Source organism: Castor canadensis, chromosome X, assembly GCF_047511655.1.
Source record: "Castor canadensis chromosome X, mCasCan1.hap1v2, whole genome shotgun sequence".
NCBI classification, from domain to species: domain Eukaryota; kingdom Metazoa; phylum Chordata; class Mammalia; order Rodentia; family Castoridae; genus Castor; species Castor canadensis.
This window is the reverse complement of record NC_133405.1, coordinates 120,821,568-120,841,641: the sequence shown is the minus strand read 5'-3', so window position 1 is coordinate 120,841,641 and position 20,074 is coordinate 120,821,568. Positions and strand designations below refer to the sequence as shown.

At 52.8% G+C, this 20,074-nt stretch overlaps 1 protein-coding gene across 1 annotated transcript; it reads right to left on the bottom strand.

The window, feature by feature from the left end:
- Positions 1 to 196: 196 nt before the first annotated feature.
- On the bottom strand, positions 197 to 12,910 carry Arx (aristaless related homeobox). Its single transcript, XM_020188464.2, has 5 exons — positions 11,690 to 12,910; positions 9,127 to 10,003; positions 6,531 to 6,576; positions 3,530 to 3,858; positions 197 to 1,409 (listed from the first exon to the last, which is right to left on the bottom strand). The coding sequence occupies exons 1-5, from the start codon at positions 11,883 to 11,885 to the stop codon at positions 1,169 to 1,171; spliced, it is 1,689 nt and encodes a 562-aa protein (XP_020044053.1). The 5' UTR covers positions 11,886 to 12,910; the 3' UTR covers positions 197 to 1,168.
- Between the last annotated feature and the right edge of the window lie 7,164 nt (positions 12,911 to 20,074).

Here is a 20,074-nt window from a genome sequence, read left to right as displayed (position 1 = left end):
GGATGCACCGCGCTGGTGCCCTTAACCTTCATAGGAATCCTGATCCCCCTGAGGCTCAGATTCAAACCAGGGGCCTCTGCCAGGAAAATGAGTGTGCAAAGACGCCAAGGAGGTGCCCAGGACCTCCCAGGTCCCCGTGGGGGGGCGGGTTTCTGTCCCCTCAGGGCCTACACAGAGGATTCACACTTCCTTTTGTTAAACATATAATTTTTTTTTTATTTTGAGCGTGACACTTCTCCACTAGATAGCAAGGAAAAGTGATAACAAGTACACATTACACAAAAGTACTGTACCATTGCCTTTATCTTGAAGGTTTCGGAAGCCTCTACAGTTAATAAGTTAAATAAAGGGCTTGAGTACATAAATATTTGTCTAGGAACCCTACCGTATCTACAACACAGTAAGAATCTACAGGAGGACAAACTTTTACCATACCACGCTGAGTGCAATTGCGTTATAACATTTCAAATATACAAAGCTCTGTTCTTTTTTTTTTTTTTAATAACAATGGTATGTACAGAATCAATAATCACAGTTTGGTGACTTCAACAGTCCATATTCTAGCAGAGAATTTCCCTTTGGTTTGATATAAAAACCTTGGTTGATGTATGATAAAGAAGAGAACAAGAACAAGACGCCCCTTTCCTTTAAGTGCACTGTTAGATATCTTACAGACTCGCATTCGCTTCCCTGGCCCTGGCTTCACGCCGGGCCCGCGCTGGGAGATCAACTTAGAGCGCCAAAATGCTATTAGAAGAAGAAGAAGGAAAAAAAAAAAAAAGCTAAGTGGGGTGTCAGGAGGAAGAGCGATGGGGCTTTTTAATTTTTTAACGTCAATACCAGGCGTCTTTTTTTAGGGAGAAAACCTCCCCAATGTTTTCAGTAAAGTAAGAATGGGAGAGAGTGGACGCTGGAGTTGGAGCGAGGGTGGCAGTGGCAGGGGCAGGGTGGGGCAGGGGCAGGGGCGGGTGGACAGCCAGCCGAGGAGGTGCCACATCCGTTAGCGCCGAGGGTGCCTTGCCCGCGTCCAGGCTGCTGCGAAGGCGGCTGCGCTCTCTCAGTGCCGTCTCGGGAGTGTGCTGGTCCTCTGTTTCCATTTGGTCTTGAGTGGTGCTGAGTGAGGTGACCTTTCGGGGCGCGCCCGGGGCGCGAGGGAGGAGGGCAGCCTTTAGCACACCTCCTTGCCCGTGCTGGTGCCCGGCAGGATGTTGAGCTGCGTCAGCTGCGCCGCGTGCTCCTTGGCCTTGAGCCTCAGCGCCGCTATGCTAGAGGCGCGTCTGTCTGCGGCCGCCGTGGCGGGGTCGGCCAGCGCGCCCGATGCCACCGCGCCCTCCACGGCCGGGGTGGGCTGTCTCAGCAGCGCGGCCGCGGTCGACGCACTGGTCAGGGGGGCCATGGTGGAAAAGAGCCTGCGGGGAGAGCAAACAGCGCGGTCACGGCCTCGGGAGCTGAGCGCGGCGCCTCGGGCCGCGCTTCCCGCCGCGGCTCACCGGGCCAGCCGAGGGGTGCGCAGGGCGCGACGCGGGGCGCGGGCGGAGGCTGAAGCCCGGCTGAAAACCCACAGGGCAAGGAAAGACCAAGGGATCCGCGATTTCCCGAGGGACCAGAGCCAGGCCCTGCCGTCAAAAAGCCTAGCACCCAACTGCGCGGAGTCTGTGCTTTCGCTTAAAAAGGGGTGCGTTCCAAGGCCAGGCCCCCCGCGTGTAGTGTTTGCCAGGAAAGCACGACGAGGTTGAAGAGGAGGGACAAAGAAAGGGAGGGGTGGGGGAAGAGAGAGAATGAAGAAAGTGGGATGAAAACTGTCCAAGATCCACTACTGACTTTGAACTCTCCCTGGGGCTCCTTCTCAGCGCTGGAAAGGCTGGCCTTGTTTGCTGCCCTTCCGGTCCACAGCGCAGACCCGGCCACCCTCCTGCGCCGAGCTAAGCTGCCAGTGCCCTGCCAATGCCCATGGGGTGGGGGCGGAGGGCGCCGCCTGTTGATTTCCGCTAGACAGGCGACTCTGACCCGCCGGCGGCCCCGCGTCCGGGCGCCGCGACACCCTCTCCCCGCCGCCTTCCCTGAGCCCCTGCGGCCTCTTGCCCCAGACAGCTCCAAGCCCGCGACCTCCGCGCGCAGCGCACGCGATGCTCAAGCCCTGGACCCCTGCCAGCAACAGTGCCACCGCCTCCGGGAAGCGCCGGGATTACTCTGCGCGGCGCTCCCATCCCTTCCACCCAGCAACGGCGACTTGCAGCAGACACCCGAGCAGCCCCAGGGCCCCAACTCCACCCCCGCCGCCTCCTAGCGCCCGCCGGGCTTTCCCAGCCGCCTTCCCGACGGCTCTGGCTCCAGGCCCCCGCGGAGCCAATTCAGCATTTCTACAATTAGAAATGAGCCCACCTGGGCTCCAGGAGCCCGGCTCCTCCTCCTAAGCCCACTCTTCACCCTTCGTGCCACCTCCACCGCCCCCTTCTTCCAGCTTCTGAATCTCGCAGCCTGGATACTCCCACAGTGGTTCGCCTGGTTTGACAAGTCATTTGTTGTCAGAGAGGAAAAGTAGGGAGGAGACCCAAGACTAAATTGTTTTTCCTCCCAGAAAGAAATGAGAATGTGTTACCCGGAGGGGTCATAACATGCCTCCTGGTTCCATTAGGTAAACTGAGTCACTAACTACATTTCAGTGTTCTGGCTATTTATTTTATTGGTTTGGTACACTAAACTAATTTTACTTCAAGTCTTATTTTTAATTTTCTCTAGGATGGTCTTTGTTAAGTAGCTGCTCAGTTGGATGAATCTATTATTTCTTTGTTCTCCCAAGGAGAGATCATTGAAGCTGCATTCAGTTGTATTTTCACTGCACTTTCCAAATTAATACACCCCTCCTTTGTTTGTCTGTGTGATTATACAGATTTCTTATTTCATCATTCGGTGTTCATCTAAAGAAAGGGACCTATATACGATGAGTTCTCTTTTATTTCGTTGTCTTGAGCCGCTGTGGGGAGCGGGGTTTGGGCATATGGGGGTATTGATGGTGGCAGGTCATTTGAGTGACAAGGAAGATGGAGTCTGGGGGAGAAGAAATAACTCTATGCACCCGTGGCTCCATGGGTCCCTGGGGACCAGGAATGTGTTCCTCAAGCTTCCAGGCTTTGGGGCATTCGAAGGACTTTGCCCTATAGCCTACACCTGTACGCGCCTGCACTCGTAATACCACCTATGGCCAACGCTGTTGCTTCCTCCAAACACTTTTGCAGCTTCCACTGACCACGGCTGCGGTTACCGCCAACTGCCCTCCCCTTGCCTGCTCAGTCCCAAGTCATTCCCTTCAAAATCCACTCGTGTGTGTGTGTGTGTGTGTGTGTGTGTGTGTGTGTGTGTGTGTGTGAATCAAAATTAGAGACTATTTTCCTTGGCTACAGCCTCTGAAGTTGAGCCAAAGAAAAAGATGTGTGTAGCCCCTGTTTGACTTCTGCCTCCTCCCAGCCCCCAGTGTTTGTATGAGAAAGACAGACAGACAGACAGACAGCCTTCCAAGGCTGCGGGTTACCTGCCGAACGCTGGGCTGATGAAGGCCGGGTGCCGGAACACGGCGGCTCCCAGGAAAGTGCTCAGGCCCAGCGGCGCCCCGCTGGGCGGCAGGCTGGCCGAGCCGGGAGGCGGAGGGAGGCTCGGGAAGGCGGCGGCGGCGGCGGCGGCAGCGGCCGTCCAGGCCGAGTCCAGCGCGGGGTGGTGCGGAGGGAAGGGGCTGGCGTCCAGGTAGGGGCTGAGAGGGTGGGTGGCCGAGAGCGGCCCGGGGAAGGGCAGCCCCGGGGGGTGGGTCTGTGCGCCAGCCTTCTCTCGCTTGCGCCACTTGGCCCGACGGTTCTGGAACCAGACCTGCAAGGCAGAGAGAGCAGGGTCGGCGCGGCTCTGGGCCGGTACCCGCCCCTTCCCTCGGTGCCCTCCCTCCCTCCACTGTGGCCCGCGCCCACCTCGCCCCTCGGTGGCCTCGGCTTGTCCTTGGATGCATCGGGGCCAAAGGAGCAGTGAAAAGGAGCCCACATATTAAGACAGCAGGAAACCCTTTCCAGCGCGCATTGCAAGGAGCCCAGTCTTCCAAGCTTAAGGACAGTGGTTTGGTGTAGTTAGAGATGGGGACACCAAGATTGAAATGTCTGTGCTGCCCTTCCTTGTTGCACTTTAGGCAGGTCACTTAAACCTCTCTGAACCTCAGTTTTCTAATCTGTATAATGGGGATAATAAAACTTCTCACAAGACTGTTCTGCGGAATGAGTAAAAATAAGGCTAATTGAAAGCACGCATTCAGTGTGCAGGAGATGAATGGCGGGTCTGTTTTGCTGCATTTCAGCTATTTTCACCTATTTCAGGTTTACCCAAGAGCCAGGAAAATCTCTGCTCCGTACTGAAAAGAAAATAGGGAGATGCTTCATTTATTCTTTGCAGAACTATTTATTGAACACCTAAGTGCTGAGTTCTTGGGTTTGGGGAGGGATGGGAGAGAGGAAAGAAATGTTTACAGTAATTAGCAAACAGGTGCATAGGGACTAGTTCTCCATGGAATGAAATAGGGGGTACCCAGCCTGCTCCCTGCAGGGACTCAACCCAGGACCTGGTTCTGTGTGAGAAAACCCTGGCTTGAGGAAAACCTAGGACCCCGAAATTGCAGGCAGGGTAGAAGTAGACGTTTCCCATCTGCAGAGCTAACAGGTCCTTCGTTTTTCTTTAGGGAATGTGGTTTAAATAGGTTATTTAAATAAGATAGTTCTAGGCTTGGGGGAGGTTTCCAGCCTGAGGTATTTTCCTAATTGCTGAAACATGGCAGCTACCATCAGCTAAAAATAACCCCCAGGAGCATGAAATTATTTTTATGTGACCTGCTCATCACACCCACAGCTGAGAAGATATGTTCCTTCTCCCCTGAAGGCATTAATATTTTTAGGGCTGGGTTTGTGACTGCATACATGTCTAAAAATTAAGAATGAACTCCAGGGCTATACAGAGTTATATTAAAATATAATGTAAATTATCCCAGAGGAATATGTGAAAAAAGTTGAAGACATTCATATCTTTCAAATATCCACCCTTGGGTTTGTTGCTCTGAGCACTCGAAACTAAGCCAACAGCAAGAAAAACCAAGAATCCGAATGGGCTGATTGCTTAAAATTCTGCTGAAAAGGGGCCCTTCCCTAACATTCCACAGCCTTCAAATCATCTATTTGGGAACTGCAGAAACTCCAGAGTGGAGACTCAGGGACTTGAAAAAGTTGGAGTGGTAGATGGGACCAGGCTGGAGGGGCAGCTTTTGTGCATCCAGATCTGTCTAGACAGAGAATATTCACAGTTCCTTCCTGGCAGTGAAAGAAGTCAAGGAGGGCTGCGGGCAGTGGAGACAGAGGCCCTTAAAGAACATGGAAATGTTTTTGCAGACAGATCCTCTCTGTCTCTCTGGCTCCACTGCAATGATCAAGATGTACCCCTGCAATTAATTCCTCATTATTGAATTAATACCTCTGAGGCCCCCAGAGGTAAATGAAAGGACTCTAATAATTCATATTCACTTAATTACATCTTCTCCAGTGAATAGGGACAGAGGGAAAAGGGAGGGGGCGCTCTCTTTCTTTTTAAAAGTTATTTAACTTTCCCACGACTTGTTCCCCTGAGCTGAAAATGCAGAGTTGCTGTCACATCTCTGTTTGACAATGGAGAAATGTGTCAACAGAAAGGAGGGGCCAGGCCTCATCATTAGCCCTCTAATGCAAGAAGCTGTTGTGTATTAAATGAGCCATATGGAATTTATTGTGCTTTATCAGTGCTTCATTTTGACTGTAAAGTGATTCACTCAGCTCCTAACCCGGGGACATCTGTTTTCTGTTGGCCATCGGGGCTGCCCAGTGTTGATCGTCTCTTTGGTTATGAGGCCTGGGTTCGGAAATGCACTCTGGTATGGGGCTGCAAACACCTTTAATAGCATTGCACTCACTCCCTATTAGATCAATGTGGCCTCATTGCTATAAAAAATGGGAAATCAAATAGCATTAGCCAGATCCTTGTGCGGGGCGGAGGGGAAATCAAACAGCATTTTGCCTTCAAATGGCCCTGTTTGTTCTAGCACTAAGTGGGCTTTTATGAAGCCCGATTGGAGACTTAATCGCAGCCAAATACCTGCCTGGAGCTGAGCGGATTTGTCTAACAACCAAATCCATGCTCCATCCCATTATTTCAATCAGAAGAAGTCGGCTGGTGGATTGTTTTCTGTAGGGGCCTTGGGACTGGGGGCTTCTGAAATGCAGCCTCCACTCTAAAACCCTGTTTGGATCCTGGAACTCCTTTTCTGGACTCTCAAACCGTGCTCTTCCCCCTCTTGCCTCCCAAGTCTTGGTGTTTAAACATCTTCTGTGTGTGAGTGTTTGGGTCTGCTTTGGGGATTCTGCTTCTCTTCCTTTTATAGACGGCATCTCCATCTCTCCCACATCCATGGACCCAGCTCTCTCTCTCCCACTGCCCCCAGCCCTCCTCCCTCCCTTCTTCCCTCTCTGTGTGCAGCTCACCTGGACTCGGGCCTCAGTCAGGTCCAGCCTCATGGCCAGTTCCTCCCTATAAGAAAGCAACACAGAGACAGGAGGTCACCGAAGGCCCCATCAACTCAGCCACCTTCCCCTCCACAGCAGACCTCCTCCAGTTCCCTGGCTGTCCCCCCACCCCCCAAGGTACATGAGCACCACTGGAGAGCCTACTATTTGACTGAGAACACAAAACCACAACACGTTGCCAGATATACAATATTAGGTATTGTATTAGATTCTAGTGGGACAGGGGTGGCTTCTTGGGTCCACAAGTCTACAGACCTGGACACAAGGAGTCTCACCCTCTTAGCCAGAGCTGGGCAGGAAGCACACACTGACACTCACAGTGTTTATGCCCTATTTTGTCCTCATACTAAATGGGAGAAGAACTCAGCACTCAACTAAATTTTTTTCTGCCTTCTTGGCTTCGTTCTGCCTTCTTATAAAAATTTCTCTCCTCTCCTCTTTCTCCCTTTCCAGCTCTCTGCCTTTCCCTCCATCTCTCTCTCCCCCTCCTTCCTCCCTCCCTCACCCCCTTAGGTCACACTCCCCATTACCCTCTGGAGATATGTTAAGCTTGTTAAGAGTTCAGTGGGGTAATTTTTCGATTAAACAAAATTCTGCGCACCTCCTGACTCCAGTGCCCACTGCAAACCCTGCCCATCTCAGGGGAAGTCAATTTAGCTGAAACCCTACCCCGTCATTGCAGTTATTACTGCGACAATTAAGGCAAATAGGAAACCATTAAGATGCTGTAAAACGGCTTACGACCTGTTTACCGAAAATATGAGCGCGCCGAGAATAATTGGCTCTCCGCTCGCTAATATGAAAGAGCGGGGGCTGCCCGAGCCTGGGACCGGGTCTGCGCTGCCGGGAGGCCCCTGTCCACACCTGAAGCTTCAGCATCGAGAGACAATCGGCTCACTAAGCGCTTCCTGTTGCCCCCCTGCTACAGCGAGCACCAGCAAATCTAGAACTGCGCTCGTGGCTGGCTCCCAGCTGGAGCCGAGGGGCTCAGACTCCAGCGCTGCAAAGAGGTGGGGGTGGGGCGGCGGAGAGGAGCGGCCCCTCCTCGCGCGCTTCGGTCCCCCCCTGCAAGCTAAAACCCGACAGACGTGGATGCCAAGTGACACCAGCTCATTTTCTTCTTTGAAGTACACGTGTATGGTTACTGCAAAAAGCCGGTCGTCCAGTTAGCTATTTGATAACACGCCCTGATTTTAAAATTTATTTCCTTTTTTAAAGATAAGGAAGGGACTGAGTGTCCTGGGGAGACTCGAGTTGAGCTAAAGGGATAACCAAGTTTAAGTGCCCTCGTCCCCCATTAAATCCAGTCTTTCCTTGCTTCTGGCTAGGAATGTAGCAGTTGCCACACCAACTACATTTTGAAGTAGGTTTGGGCCTTCTGCCACCTAAGCAGCGATTTCCCTCTGGTTCAAAGGGACAGGCAGCTTTACCCCCTCAAAAATGCACGCTGAAAAGCTGCACACATCTCTTGCACGTCTCCTGCGAAGGAACTGCCAGCGCTTGACCAGCCCCGCGCTGGACAGTCACCAGTCAAGGGTCCCTTTCCCTCTCCTCTCTGGGGGACATTTGTCTCAACCCCAGCTTCTCTTCTAAGCTGAGACCTTGGCCTTGGAGTGGGACAGAAGGGCCCCCAGCCGGCCGGCGCCCCAGGTCGAGCAAGAAGGAGCCCAGAGGCCCAGTTATTCCACATCTTTCCCAGAAAAACTCGTGTGGGAAGTGGAGCATGATCACACTGCAACCCGGCTTGGACACTCGTCTAAAGAGAAAATTGGCCCCAACTGCTCTGTCTACTGTCTGCCAGACTTCCAGTAATCATTGCCCCCCCCCAAAACCCGCTTACAGTAAACACACTCTGGGTTTAATGTGTGAGGAGTGGGGGGAGAGGACAGAGCCATTCTGGCTCGTGCCTCTCGGGTGTATAGCCACCAAACACTGCCCAGTTCCGACTTGCTTTGGTTATTTAAGGAGTCGTCAAATGACAGAACTCGGATCTTTTTAAAGGCTTTTTAAAGGCCTTCTCCGCAGGCACCGGCTCCAGCCTCACTGAGAACAGCGGTAACTGATACCCATCAGACTCCTGGGGCACCGGGCGGGGGTGGCCAGCGCACCGTACAACCGCCAAAAATAGCCCCTGCTTTGCTCTGGCCGCGCCATTGTCCGCCATGCTTCTTGTGCGTCGCTGGGGACCTGGCCCCGGCCGCACTGCAGGGGGGCGGGTGGGGGCAGTGCGTGTGCGCGCCTCTCCAAAGTAGCATGTTGGGGTGCTCTTTGCAGAGGCTGTTTTCCTCTAAGTAAAACTTGTAATTTGAAAACATTAAACTGGAACGATCTTGGGAAGGAAAAAAGCCATCCCAGCTCAAATCTAAAGTGGAGCGGGGGTGGGGAACTGGGTAGTTTTCGGCGAGGCAAGGCTGATGTTTGGGAAGGTGCACCTAGGCAGAGTCCAGGAGCACGATGATAGACTCTGCCCGCCCGCCTGCCCACCCTGTCTGCAGCCCGCATGACAAGTGCCCTCCCGCCACTGCTGCCTCGACCACCCAGCTCATGCACGTACCTGGTGAAGACGTCGGGGTAGTGCGTCTTCTGGAAGGCCCGCTCCAGTTCCTCCAGCTGGTAGCTGGTGAACGTGGTGCGGTAGCGCCTCTGTTTGCGCTTCAGCAGCCCCTCCTCGGAGTCGCTGCCTGCTGACAGGCACACGCTGTCCTCACCGTCCTTGCCCTCAGCGTCCTCCGGGTGCAGCAACAGCTCTTCCTTGGGCGACAGCTCCCCGCCCTCGGTGGCCACAGCGGCGGCGGCAGCGGCGGCCACGGCACCGGTAGTGGCCACAGCGCAGCGCCGGGGCTCCTTGAGCAGCGCGCGAGCATCGTCCTCCAGCAACTCCTCCTCGTCGTCCTCGAGCAGCTCCTCTTCCTCATCCTCATCCTCCTCATCCTCCAGCAGCTCCTCTTCATCGTCCTCAGCGCCCGTGCCACCAGCCGCAGCCGGGGCACTGCCGGGACCGCCAGCCGCGCCGAGGCGCTCGTCCGGGTGCGCGACGCCCCCCGGGCCGCCCAGCTCGTCCAGCGCGGGAGGCGGCGGCACGAAGGGCGCCCCATTCTCGCGGTAGGACTTGCTGCGGCTGATGCTCACCTGCGGCGCCTGGCTGATCTTGAGTGTGTCCCAGGCGGCGGCGGCTGCGGCGGCGGTGGCCACGGCGGTCCCCGGGCCGTCCGGCCGCTCCCCCGGCCGCACGGTTGGCGGCGGCGGTGGAGGGGCCTCCCCCCGAGGACCCGCGGTGGCCGTCGCCGCCGCCGCCGCCGCGGCAGCAGCCGCCGCCGCCGCAGCCGCGGCGCCCTGGAGGAGGCGACCCCCACCGGGGCCATACAGGCGCCTCAGTTTGGGCGGCAGGTGCAGCTCGGCCTCGAACGGGGCACTGCTGCCCTTGGGGGAGCCTGCGGGCAAGGGAGAGCGGTCAGCGAGCCCGCCGGCGGCCCCGCCAGAACCGCCTCCCGGGGGCCAGCCCGCTGTAAAGGCCCAGGTGTGCACAGCCCCTGTACCTCCGGACTCCAGCTCCCCTCTTCCCCACTTTTCATACTTGCTTTTTCTTTCTTTCTTTCTTTCTCTCGATCCCTTCTTCCCTCCCTTCTTCTTCCTTCCTTTCTCTTTCTCACTTTGCCCTTTAATTTCATTTTTTCCTTTCTCTTACCCATTCCTCTCGCTCCCTCTCTCCCTTCTTTTATTTTTCCTTTTCTTTTTTTCTTTCACCTCCCTGCCTTTACTCACCCTTTTGCCTTCCTTTCCTTCTTTTCTCTTTTTCCATGCTTTCTCTTCCCCTCGCTCTTTTTTTCCTTCTTTCATTCCTTTTCCTTTCCCCACTCCCACACTCCCACTTTTTTTTTTCCATTTGGGGGCAGGGGAGATTCCAAAAACATTCAACAACTTAAAAACAAAATCACCACCACTCTGAAAACTTCGTGCACAACCTCTGCCCGCTCCTCCACCACGGGGCTGGCAAGAGGGGCGCTGCCCCGCGGCGACCCCTGCGGGGCGAAGTGGCCCTGTGGACCTGAGCGCGGGCTGTGTCCCAACAGCCCATAGCGGGTGGGGACGGGGGCTCCTTGCACAAAAAGGCAAAGAAAAAGCATCCTGATGAAAATGTGCTGAGAAAGGCCTGAGATGGGGACTGGGGGTGGGGGCGGGGGGAACGTTGTAGCAGGCACAGGCCGCTCCTTCCCTTCGAGGAAGCGCCTGGCACAGGTGCCACTGCAGGCTAAAAAAAGAAAAGGAAAAAGTCAGTTTTATTTTAAACGGCCCCTCTTCGCTGTCCGCTCCTGTCTTCCAAGTGGCGTTGCGGCTGGACTGCTGGTTTTCGGATTTTAAAAGAAACCAACAGTTCTTTCTCTGCGACACCTCTGCATCCTGCTCAAGGCGAAACTTGAGCATAACAGGTTAGGGGCAAAACCACAGTTCTGAAATTTTTAATTTCATAAAATAAAACCCTTTAAACATGTCAACAACTCAACTCTTTAAAAAAAAATAACAGCAGAGAAAAAAAGCAACCAGAAACCACACGTTTCATACATTTCAAATACAATAAAGGGGCATTTGGGGAATCCCAGGGAAATGTTTTCTGCAAAGCTTAGGTTTAAAAGGCCACAAGTGATGTACAATTAAAAAAACAACAACAAAGCACCGCATATAGAGAAGTCTTCCAAAGAGGAAAGGCCAAAGCTCACCCTGCCTGGAGACCCCCACTCGCCAGCTTTTGGGTTTCTTGTCTTCATCAAGTTGTTGCTCTAAGGGTCTAAAAGGCATCTGCTGTTTCTAACCCGTCGGCCCTATTCAGAGCACAACCAAGGCCACCAAAAGCGGTATTTAAACTACCTAACGACCAACACTGAGAACCTAAGGGTCCTCTGAAGAGAAGCTGGGCCTTAGCTTTTTCTGGAAGCAGACAGGGAGGGAGAGACAGCTCCTGGAGAGAGATGTTCATCGCACTTTGAGGCACCAGGCCTCAGAGTTGTCCCCTCTCCTTTCATCTTCAACTTGACAACCCCCAGGCTCCTGGCCCCCGGAACATGAAACATTCAAACCAGTGCCCAGCGCCTTTTGCAGGTGCCTGATGGGCGCAGCCTTACCTTGTATGGTCTTTTCCTGGTCAGCGCGGCTGGCCAGCGGGGCGGGTAAGCTCTGAGCGGCTCCCAGCAGCCGCATTTTGCACGGGCTTCTCCGGCCCAGGATGCTGTCGATGCAGTAGGAGGAGAGCAAAGTTGGAGATTTACTTTTGCACTCGGGCCTCTCGGAGCAGCCCTCCTCCTGGTACTGATTGCTCATGGTTGGGGCTTTTCCCCTGGGCTCAGGGAGCGGACTGCTAGCTGCCTCTCCGGCCAGGTGGGATGAATGGGTGAGTGTTGGGGGTGGAGTTAGATGGCTGGTTATAACGAATATTACTGCGATCTTTGCGCCTCTGTCTTCCCCGGTTGCCGGCTGCCGGCTCCCGCCCTGCCCGCAGCCCAAGCTCGCCCTCTCCGCGCTCAGGACAAGCGGTAACAAGTGTAGTGAGCTGCGGGCGCGGAGCTCTGGAGTCTCTCTCCTCCACGTGCTGAGAGGCGCTTTTGGATTGGCTCTCGCCAGAGGCCGGGCTGCGTCAGGCTGTGGGCGCAGCGCAAAGCCCGGACTGGATTCCAGAGGGGTCGGCGGGATGTGCGTGGTGGGGAGGAGGGAGCAGGCGGCACGCACAAGAACCAATTTTTTTTTCTTTCTTTCTCTTTCTTTTTATAAACTACCAACTTTCCAAGTTTACCACCCTCTTCTTACAGTTCCTCCTTTAGGATTGGCCCTAAGCTCTAGCTTATTTGGATGACAGGCCTGTGGGTGCCACTTGGGCGTCGTGCGCCCCTTCAACCAGCCTGTGGACCTCGCTCCTTGGAGGCTAAGCTTTGCGGATCACATTCAGATAGACTCGGCACTTTTCAAAGCCTGCATTGCGTTTCCAGGAGAGCGCATTGACTTCAGCGATGTTCAATCGCCATCCTGTCTAGGCCGGATGGGCCTCTGAGGTACTAGAAGGAGGATCACAAGTAAACACCTGCCGTCTGGTCATTCGGTTTTCTCTTGTGGCCCATCGGCTTGAGCTGTTTGTCATCACCCCGGGCCGGCTGTGACTTTCTTATTAATAGCGTCTTCTGCCGCTAGTCACTGTCTCGGGGTTTTTAATTCTGGAGCGAGAAAAAGTCCCCTGAAGACAAAGCTCTGCCAAGGGCACACGGCCTTCCCTACAGGGCCTACAGGGTGGAAGGAGACTGGCAAGTGTTTGCTGCCGAGGAGGGGCTACTGGGGCAGTCTGGGAGTCTCCTCTTTCTCCCCAAATTCTTCCCTCTCTTCCCCCAAATTCATCTCAGGCTATTACTATGAGGCTATTTACCCTGGAATAGAGCCTGAGGAGTGGACCCCGCGGGAGAGAGGGCTCTGAGCTCCCTAGAACGGAAGGAACCTGGATTCAGCTTCAACCAAATCTAAGCGCCTAATCTGAATTCCCCTGAGCCGGAATCCATTACCAAAGGTGGAAGAGGTGCGCCTTAGGGAGAGTTTCTTCCCACACAGCATCCTGCGCATCCAAAGCAGTGAACCAAGACCCAACTCTCGCTGGAGTTTGGTGGAGCCCAGGCGAGGGACCAGCAAGGACACTCTCCGTGCCTGAGTGTAGGGCCCAAAGGACAGCTAGGGCCTTGACGCTGGCGAGCGTGGTGGGTGGGAGAAGGGTCGGGGAAGGGGAATCCACGCCAGGTTTTCCTCTCTCAGCCCCTTCAATGTGTCAAAGAGAAAAGCGTTTTACAAAGGAGTGTACTTAAATCACTTACAGTCAGTATTTAAAAATACAAGGATGCATAACTGGGATATTTTTCCTAGCCATAAACATCTGCATAACTCTTGGATGCTAGTGGGTGGCAGACAGATCGGGCAGGCTTGCACTCAAGACAACTTGAGGGGATAAGGGTTGGGAACAGGCGCATTAATACTACGAAAACTAATGCTATACTATTACTACTACTAAAGGAAGCACGAAAAGGATTTCCCTGTCCCTCTCTTGTCTCTGCCTCTCTCTGGGTTTTAAGGTTTTAAGTTGGGTTCTCACTCGCATTTCCGACACTCAGGTGATGGGGGCGGAGTGGGGGAGGATCAGAGGAGAATCGGAGCTCTTGTGTCATTTGATTTCCTCTTATGCCCTCTCTGCTGTTCCAAGGTACCTGGGATAGTCTCCTGCCTTTCCCGCGTTCTTTTTTTTTTTTCTTTCCCCCACCTCTGGGTGTTTTCATACTGTCCCGTTCAGCTTTAAACTAACAGTACTGGTGCTTATTCCGTCCCTCTCCTCTCCCCAGCCCGAAAGCCCTTCTGGGCGCGCAGGTCTCCTCGCCTCCGACAGCCATAAAAGACGCACGGTTTTCCACAGGGCTTCCAGCCGCGGACCCTCGCCGGCGTCCCTGTGGCTGGTGGCTTGGAAAGACAGAGGCACTTTTCCCTCCCTGGCCAGCCCCACGTCGGAAATCCACAAGACCCGGCTGCAGGGTGGCTCCGTGACTTCAGAGTCGGCTCCGCACACGCAGGGAGTAGGTTGAAAAATAAGCCCAAGAAAGATCGTGTTAAACAAAAAGAGACACAAATGCACAAATCATTTCTGAGCGCCCAACGGGGTTTCAACTCTCTCGGTGAAAGACTTCTTCGCCTCCATCCCCCCTCCTCCCCCTTCTGCAGCTGTTCTTCTTTTAAAAGGAGTCGGACATTCTGCAAGGGTGTATTCTAATTTTAATCATCCACCGCAAAAGGGGAGGTTAACATAGAATTTCGGATTCTGACTTAATGATCCCTGGAATTAAATCTAATTCTATTAATGGAATATAAAGTGTTTCTTTGGATGGCCTGTGTGAAAATACTAGCTTTATTTGATCTATTTTTGGTATTTCCTAATCAATCTTCCCAAGTGAGGTTGCTATTGGGAAGAAGGCAAGTCCATTCATCTTGGGGAGAAGGGCCTGACCTAGCTCACTCTACACCCTGCATCCCGGAGATTGCTCATAGTCCAACACCCAACTTCGGAATCTACAACTGACTCTGTTCCCCACAGATTAAATTTTTTTTAAATCACAGAAAACTTTTCTAAGGAAAGGGAAACAGAGACTCATTGCATCTCCAGTGTCTAGTCAGAATATGGGCTTAAGATGTGTGTGTGTGTGTGTGTGTGTGTGACTTCATGGGTCATTTTGGTAAACAAAATGATGCTTCTAATACTTAGGAAGGATTTATTTGGCGTGCTGAGTAGGTTGGCTTTTAAGAATTGGACTATAAGACTATATATAAAAGAATTTACAGTTTAACCCAATTTAATATTTGCTCTGCCAGCAAAATAACACTTCATTTACTTTCCACCTCACTTTTCACTTTCTTTTACCCACTAATCAAAAGTAATTTCATTTTAGTGATAATATTGCTCATGTTTGTACGCTGTTATTCACAACTCCTGGCTTTCCCAATCTTGGAAGTCTGTAACTGTTGTGTTGGTTTTCCTGGGCTGCTTGGAAAACAATAGTTTTCTGCTCATCTGCTTTTAAAATCTATCACTAAAATAAAAAATGGCAATAATGGCTGGAAGTGAGGGTCAGAAGTGTTTAAAACTGTTGTTCATGGTGAAAAATGGGACTTGTCCCCAGAACCAGAAATAATAATTACCTAGAGGAGGCAAATGGAAGAAATCCCTTTCTTTGCTGTGGTGAGAGTGCTAATTCTACATTATAGTTTCAAACTTATATTTGCAAGAAATGCGGGATAAAGGGGTGGCAGTTAGATGTCATTATCTTGGGGGGGGAATGTTTGGAGGAGAGTTAACCTCACACACTTTTCATCTGAGATGTTTTAATTTATTGTGCAATATACACATAGATAAATAAAGCTGTAATGGGCTTCCAGTCGCACCGGATGGCTCAGGTCCCCTTAAATTATGCTCAGCCTCTTCAAAACATATATTTAAACAATAGAAATAAACTTCATTTTTGTCTGGCGACCAATTTGGAAGCCATTGGACGGGAAGACAATGAGTCCTGATTACACGCAAGGATTCTCTGTGATGTGATATCCCCTTTGCCAAGTCATTTTGCTGTTTTATTTATTTAATTTCTTTTTTTTTTTAAACAAACTTTCATTCATTTATGGTCTTCCGCAACCTGCTAATTTAACACTGGAGCGCGTTATTGCAGTGTTAGGAGGAGAGAAAGAGGGAGAGAAAACAACAATACTGCAATGATCCAAATGATACAGTAGAATTATAGCAATTATAGTTCTACTTGTGGAAGAAAACCTTGCTGAGATCAGGCAAACAAACTGAAGCCTTGTGAGGATAACAAGCGACGGGATTGACAGCCGGTGCTGGGAAGAGCCGGAGGGCACAAACAGAAATATTTGCCTCCCCCCATTCCCCTTAACTCCAACCAGTCAAGGTTAACCTCCTCAAATGCTGCTTTCAGAGTCTTATCCACTTCAGGGTATGAATTTTATGCTCAGATCGAGGTCTCTCCTCCTGGAAGTCTGGTAATAGGAGAAAATGTAACATAATCCGCTTGCCTAGAACTTGTATCTTCGCCTTCTCTGCCCCCAGCTTGCCCTCCACTTCTACCACTGCCTCAATTCTCCCCAGGCTGCTGGGATCTATCTGTGGACGGAGTTTGTTTGTTGATGTATTTTCAAAGGAGCAGCCCGTGGAAAGGTCCAAAGGGATTGATAACTTGGAATTCCTGGGAAAACTCCTTTCGCGTTTGCTAATAACTTCCCTCTTCGCTGTGTTCTCCGCCTGAGCCATGGGTTCCCCCATTGGGGTTCAGTTGGGAGAGGTTTGCTGGGGAGCAGCTTTTTTGGAAGCGTCCCGAGGATCCCGGCCGGCCGAGCCCTCAAGGTATGGATGTGTGGGCGTGATTACTGTGTTAGGACAACTCTCCCTCATTTGCCAACTTTGCCACTTTCTGTTAGCCATCAGCAGCTGGAGGAGGGGATAGGGGAGTGAGAACTAGACAGAAAACAGACACCCCACTTCTCCGACATCCATCCAGGTGGCAACAAAGGTCCCCCCCGCCCCAGGTTTGTTCCAAGCACAAAGCTGGGCATGATGTTCTCAGCTTCAGGTCAGCCCTCAGAATGCGGCGTGCGTCCCCCTCCCACCGGCGAGAAGCAAGTTGTTGTGTTCTGGGCTCTGCACTCAGGGCAGGAGCACCCCATCTCCTGCCGCATCCACCCTCCAGGATTCCAGACCCTAGAGGGAAACTTCTCGGCGCCTTGTTATCACCGCCATCTGCTTTCTTCTTTCCAACGCCGGACGGTGGGACCCCGGGTGTGTCCAGCGTCAGGCACCCCTGTGCAGCCTTCACTCGGTACTAGTTGCTCCCGGAGACCCCAGACGGGATGAGGGCAGGAGGGCACGGGTTGGAGCTCCGGTAAGGAGCAGCAAGGGACCCAACTCAAGCGTCTGTTCTGAGGCCTGGCGGACCCCGGCTGCTTGCGTCCTACCCCCCCAACCCTCTCCCCACAGCCTGTCGCACCCGTCAGGCTCGGCTCGGCGCCACGGCCAGAGAGCGCCCCCTAGCGGGGACTCCGGGTGGGCCGAGTCCTCCTGCCGCAGCCTCTGGGGACTGAAGTTGGCAGATCCAAGTGATCCGGCTGGAATGAATGGGGGGAAGAAAACAAAAGCCTTGGAAACATTTCCAAGTGTTCAATAAAAGACCCATCTGTACCTTTCTTCTCCAGCGCGTTCGTGGTTAGTGTTCCCCCCATGAGCCCAAGAGGGGAGATAATTGCTGGGTGGATTCTTGCTGGCGAACCTCAGGAAACACTGGACCTAGAAGTGAAATAATTGGGGCGGGGCCAAGGCAAGCTTGCTGAGGATGCACCACCAGGCGGATCTGAATCTGCAGTCTCTAGGGTGTTCCTGGAGGCCTGGTGGCCTGGGCTCAAAGGGGTCCTTAGTTCCTAGAGGGGTCATGTGAAGGCAGCTAAGCTGAGATTTGTTTTACTTGAGATTGATCTCTGTGGTACCCCCACACTAGGGCTCTATGATCCCTTCCCGCCTTCTGATGCTTCGATTCTAAGTTCCCCGCGATCAGATTTGAGGACTCCAAACTATCTGATTCCAGGATTCTCCGCTTTTTGACTTGATCCTCCGCTGTCTGTTTCTGATTCCTTTGCCTTCTGACCCTTAGGGTCCCCTAACTTCTGACTTGATGGTCCCTTATCTTCAGGAGGGACTCTGGCCCCTGTCCTGCTCCATCCTGTCCTGCATCCTTAGCATTTGCATCAGGAAATCCTGGAATTCCTGGTTCTACCAGTCTTTTCTAGTCCCTCTTGCTCTGGCCAGAAATCGAGAAAAGAGAAATGTTCTAAGGTCTGTTGTCCGATTTCTTTTACTTATTCAACCTGGAAAATGACTGAATTTTCTTTGAGCTCTTGGAACCTCTGGTAAAAAGTTACCGATGAAGACTTTACAAAGGCAAAAAAATTCCCCGTTCAAATCGATCCACAACCTGTTATTTCTTTTGTACGGAATGTGTGAGTCCTAAACTCATCAATCAGAAAAACACAAATCGTGCTTCTAAAGACCTGTAGTGCCTGCAATTTCATGTCCTGAGTCCTGCAGGATTTTAAAGTCATGCTAGGGCCCACCAAACATTTGCTGGGGAAGGCCTGGAAGGAAGAATCCAAAAATAGGAGTGATAACCGCTCTTTCGAGTCCCTTATTTTGCGCCGTGTCTTGCTAATTGGGAAGTTCAACACGAGGCTTTCCCTGCTCGTACGAGGCTGGTATTTCAGAGGCGGGGGGGGGGGGGAGGGGGGGTGGGGAAGCAGATGGAAGGGGTCCTGTGGGAAGGGAGGCGTGGGTGTCCCCGCGTTTAATTAAGAGTTGCATTGTGTGGAAGGGAGGAGGGGAAGATGCCGAGGCTGCACAGTGCTGTGTTCCCTTCATCACAAAATAACCTGCGAGAAAAAAAAAAAAATCTCGGGACTTAAGAGGGAGCCGACTCTGGAGTACATAGCATTAATACCACAGTATTTCTGAAATAAAGATATCTAATTTCCTGCCGCAAATCACTTACCCGATCAGAAAACACAAATAGCTGAACAGAGGGGGAAAAAATAGAGGAGGAGGACGAGGACGAGGCAGAAAGGCCCCGGGATAAAAATAACTGCGCAAAAGGGCTTACACTGAACGCTCTGACAGGCGTCTTCTCCAAGCCTGGGGCACTTCCGTCCTCCCCCCAGCAGCGCCCATTCTGCCCCCGACTTCCCAGCCCACCCTGCATCCTTTGGGAGGACACACAGCGTCTTTTAGGGGAGGGGGACGGCTCCCAAGGTGAGGTTAGGAGAGCTGCGGTGGCGGAGGACTGGGACGCCCGGGCCTAGGGGTCTCGTGGGTCCGCTGGGCCAGAACTCGCCAGGCCCCGACGGCGTCACTTCCCAGCCCCAACCCCGCGGCGGGCAGGCAGGGCCTCCGCCTGCCCCTAGCACCGCTTGCCTGACGTGGCCTCGGTTTCCCCATCGGGAAGGAGGTGCGGTCACCCAGGGACAGGGGAGCTTCAGGCCATTCTGCCCTGTTGCGTTGCTGGGGGCGATGCCAAGACGGCTCGGATGCCCCACATCTGGTCACCTTCTGGGTCTCAGGGACCCAGAGAGCTGAGCCAAGACCCGGGCCTGGGTGACTGCCTGGCGCTAGTGAATGGGTGGCCGGACCTGGGCGCCCGCGAGAGGGCGCGGGCGGGGAGGCGGCCTGCGGGGCTCAGTGGGACGCACCGACTCGGGTGGCTGATATCGACTGTCCCTAGAAAGGACCGTGGGTGCAGGGGCTGGCGGCGAGTCAGGCGGAAAATGTGGCAGGAGGAGAGCAAATAACCTACTCAGATGCATTCGCACTGTTTTCTTTGGAGAGGAAATGAGACCTTAAATTTTTCTGCGGGGGAGGGGGTTTCTGGTAGTGAGAAATACTAGATTTCTCACAATCGCCTAAAAGTTGGTCTGTCGTGCTTCTAATCAACATCACAGTCTCTCTTTCCACTTCAGACTTTGCACTTTGCGGGTGCACAGTTCAGCACAGTTCTTGGCACCCAGGAGCAGTTTACTAAATCTTTACTGAACTGGAGAGTTGCACTGTGGCTGTGGGAGTGCAGAAGGCACTTTGATTTGGGCAAATGGCATTTGAGTTTTCTTTATCATAGGGGTGGGCGCTCCTCTCCCATTCCCTTATTTATCCAGGCCATTGGCTTTCCTTAATTCCTCCATCACCTGCTGTTGGGACTATTTCCGGTTGCTCATTACTCTCCCAGTAATGAACAATGCCCCCCTTGCAAGGAACTAAAAAGAAATGAAAACCAATGTATTTTGCTCAGAGAATCCCAGAAAGGCTAGAAAGGAGATTGAAACGCACAGTTCAAGTGAAATTTAGACCTAGGAGTGATTTTTACTTATTTCTTTTCATGGATAATAGAGAGTTGGCG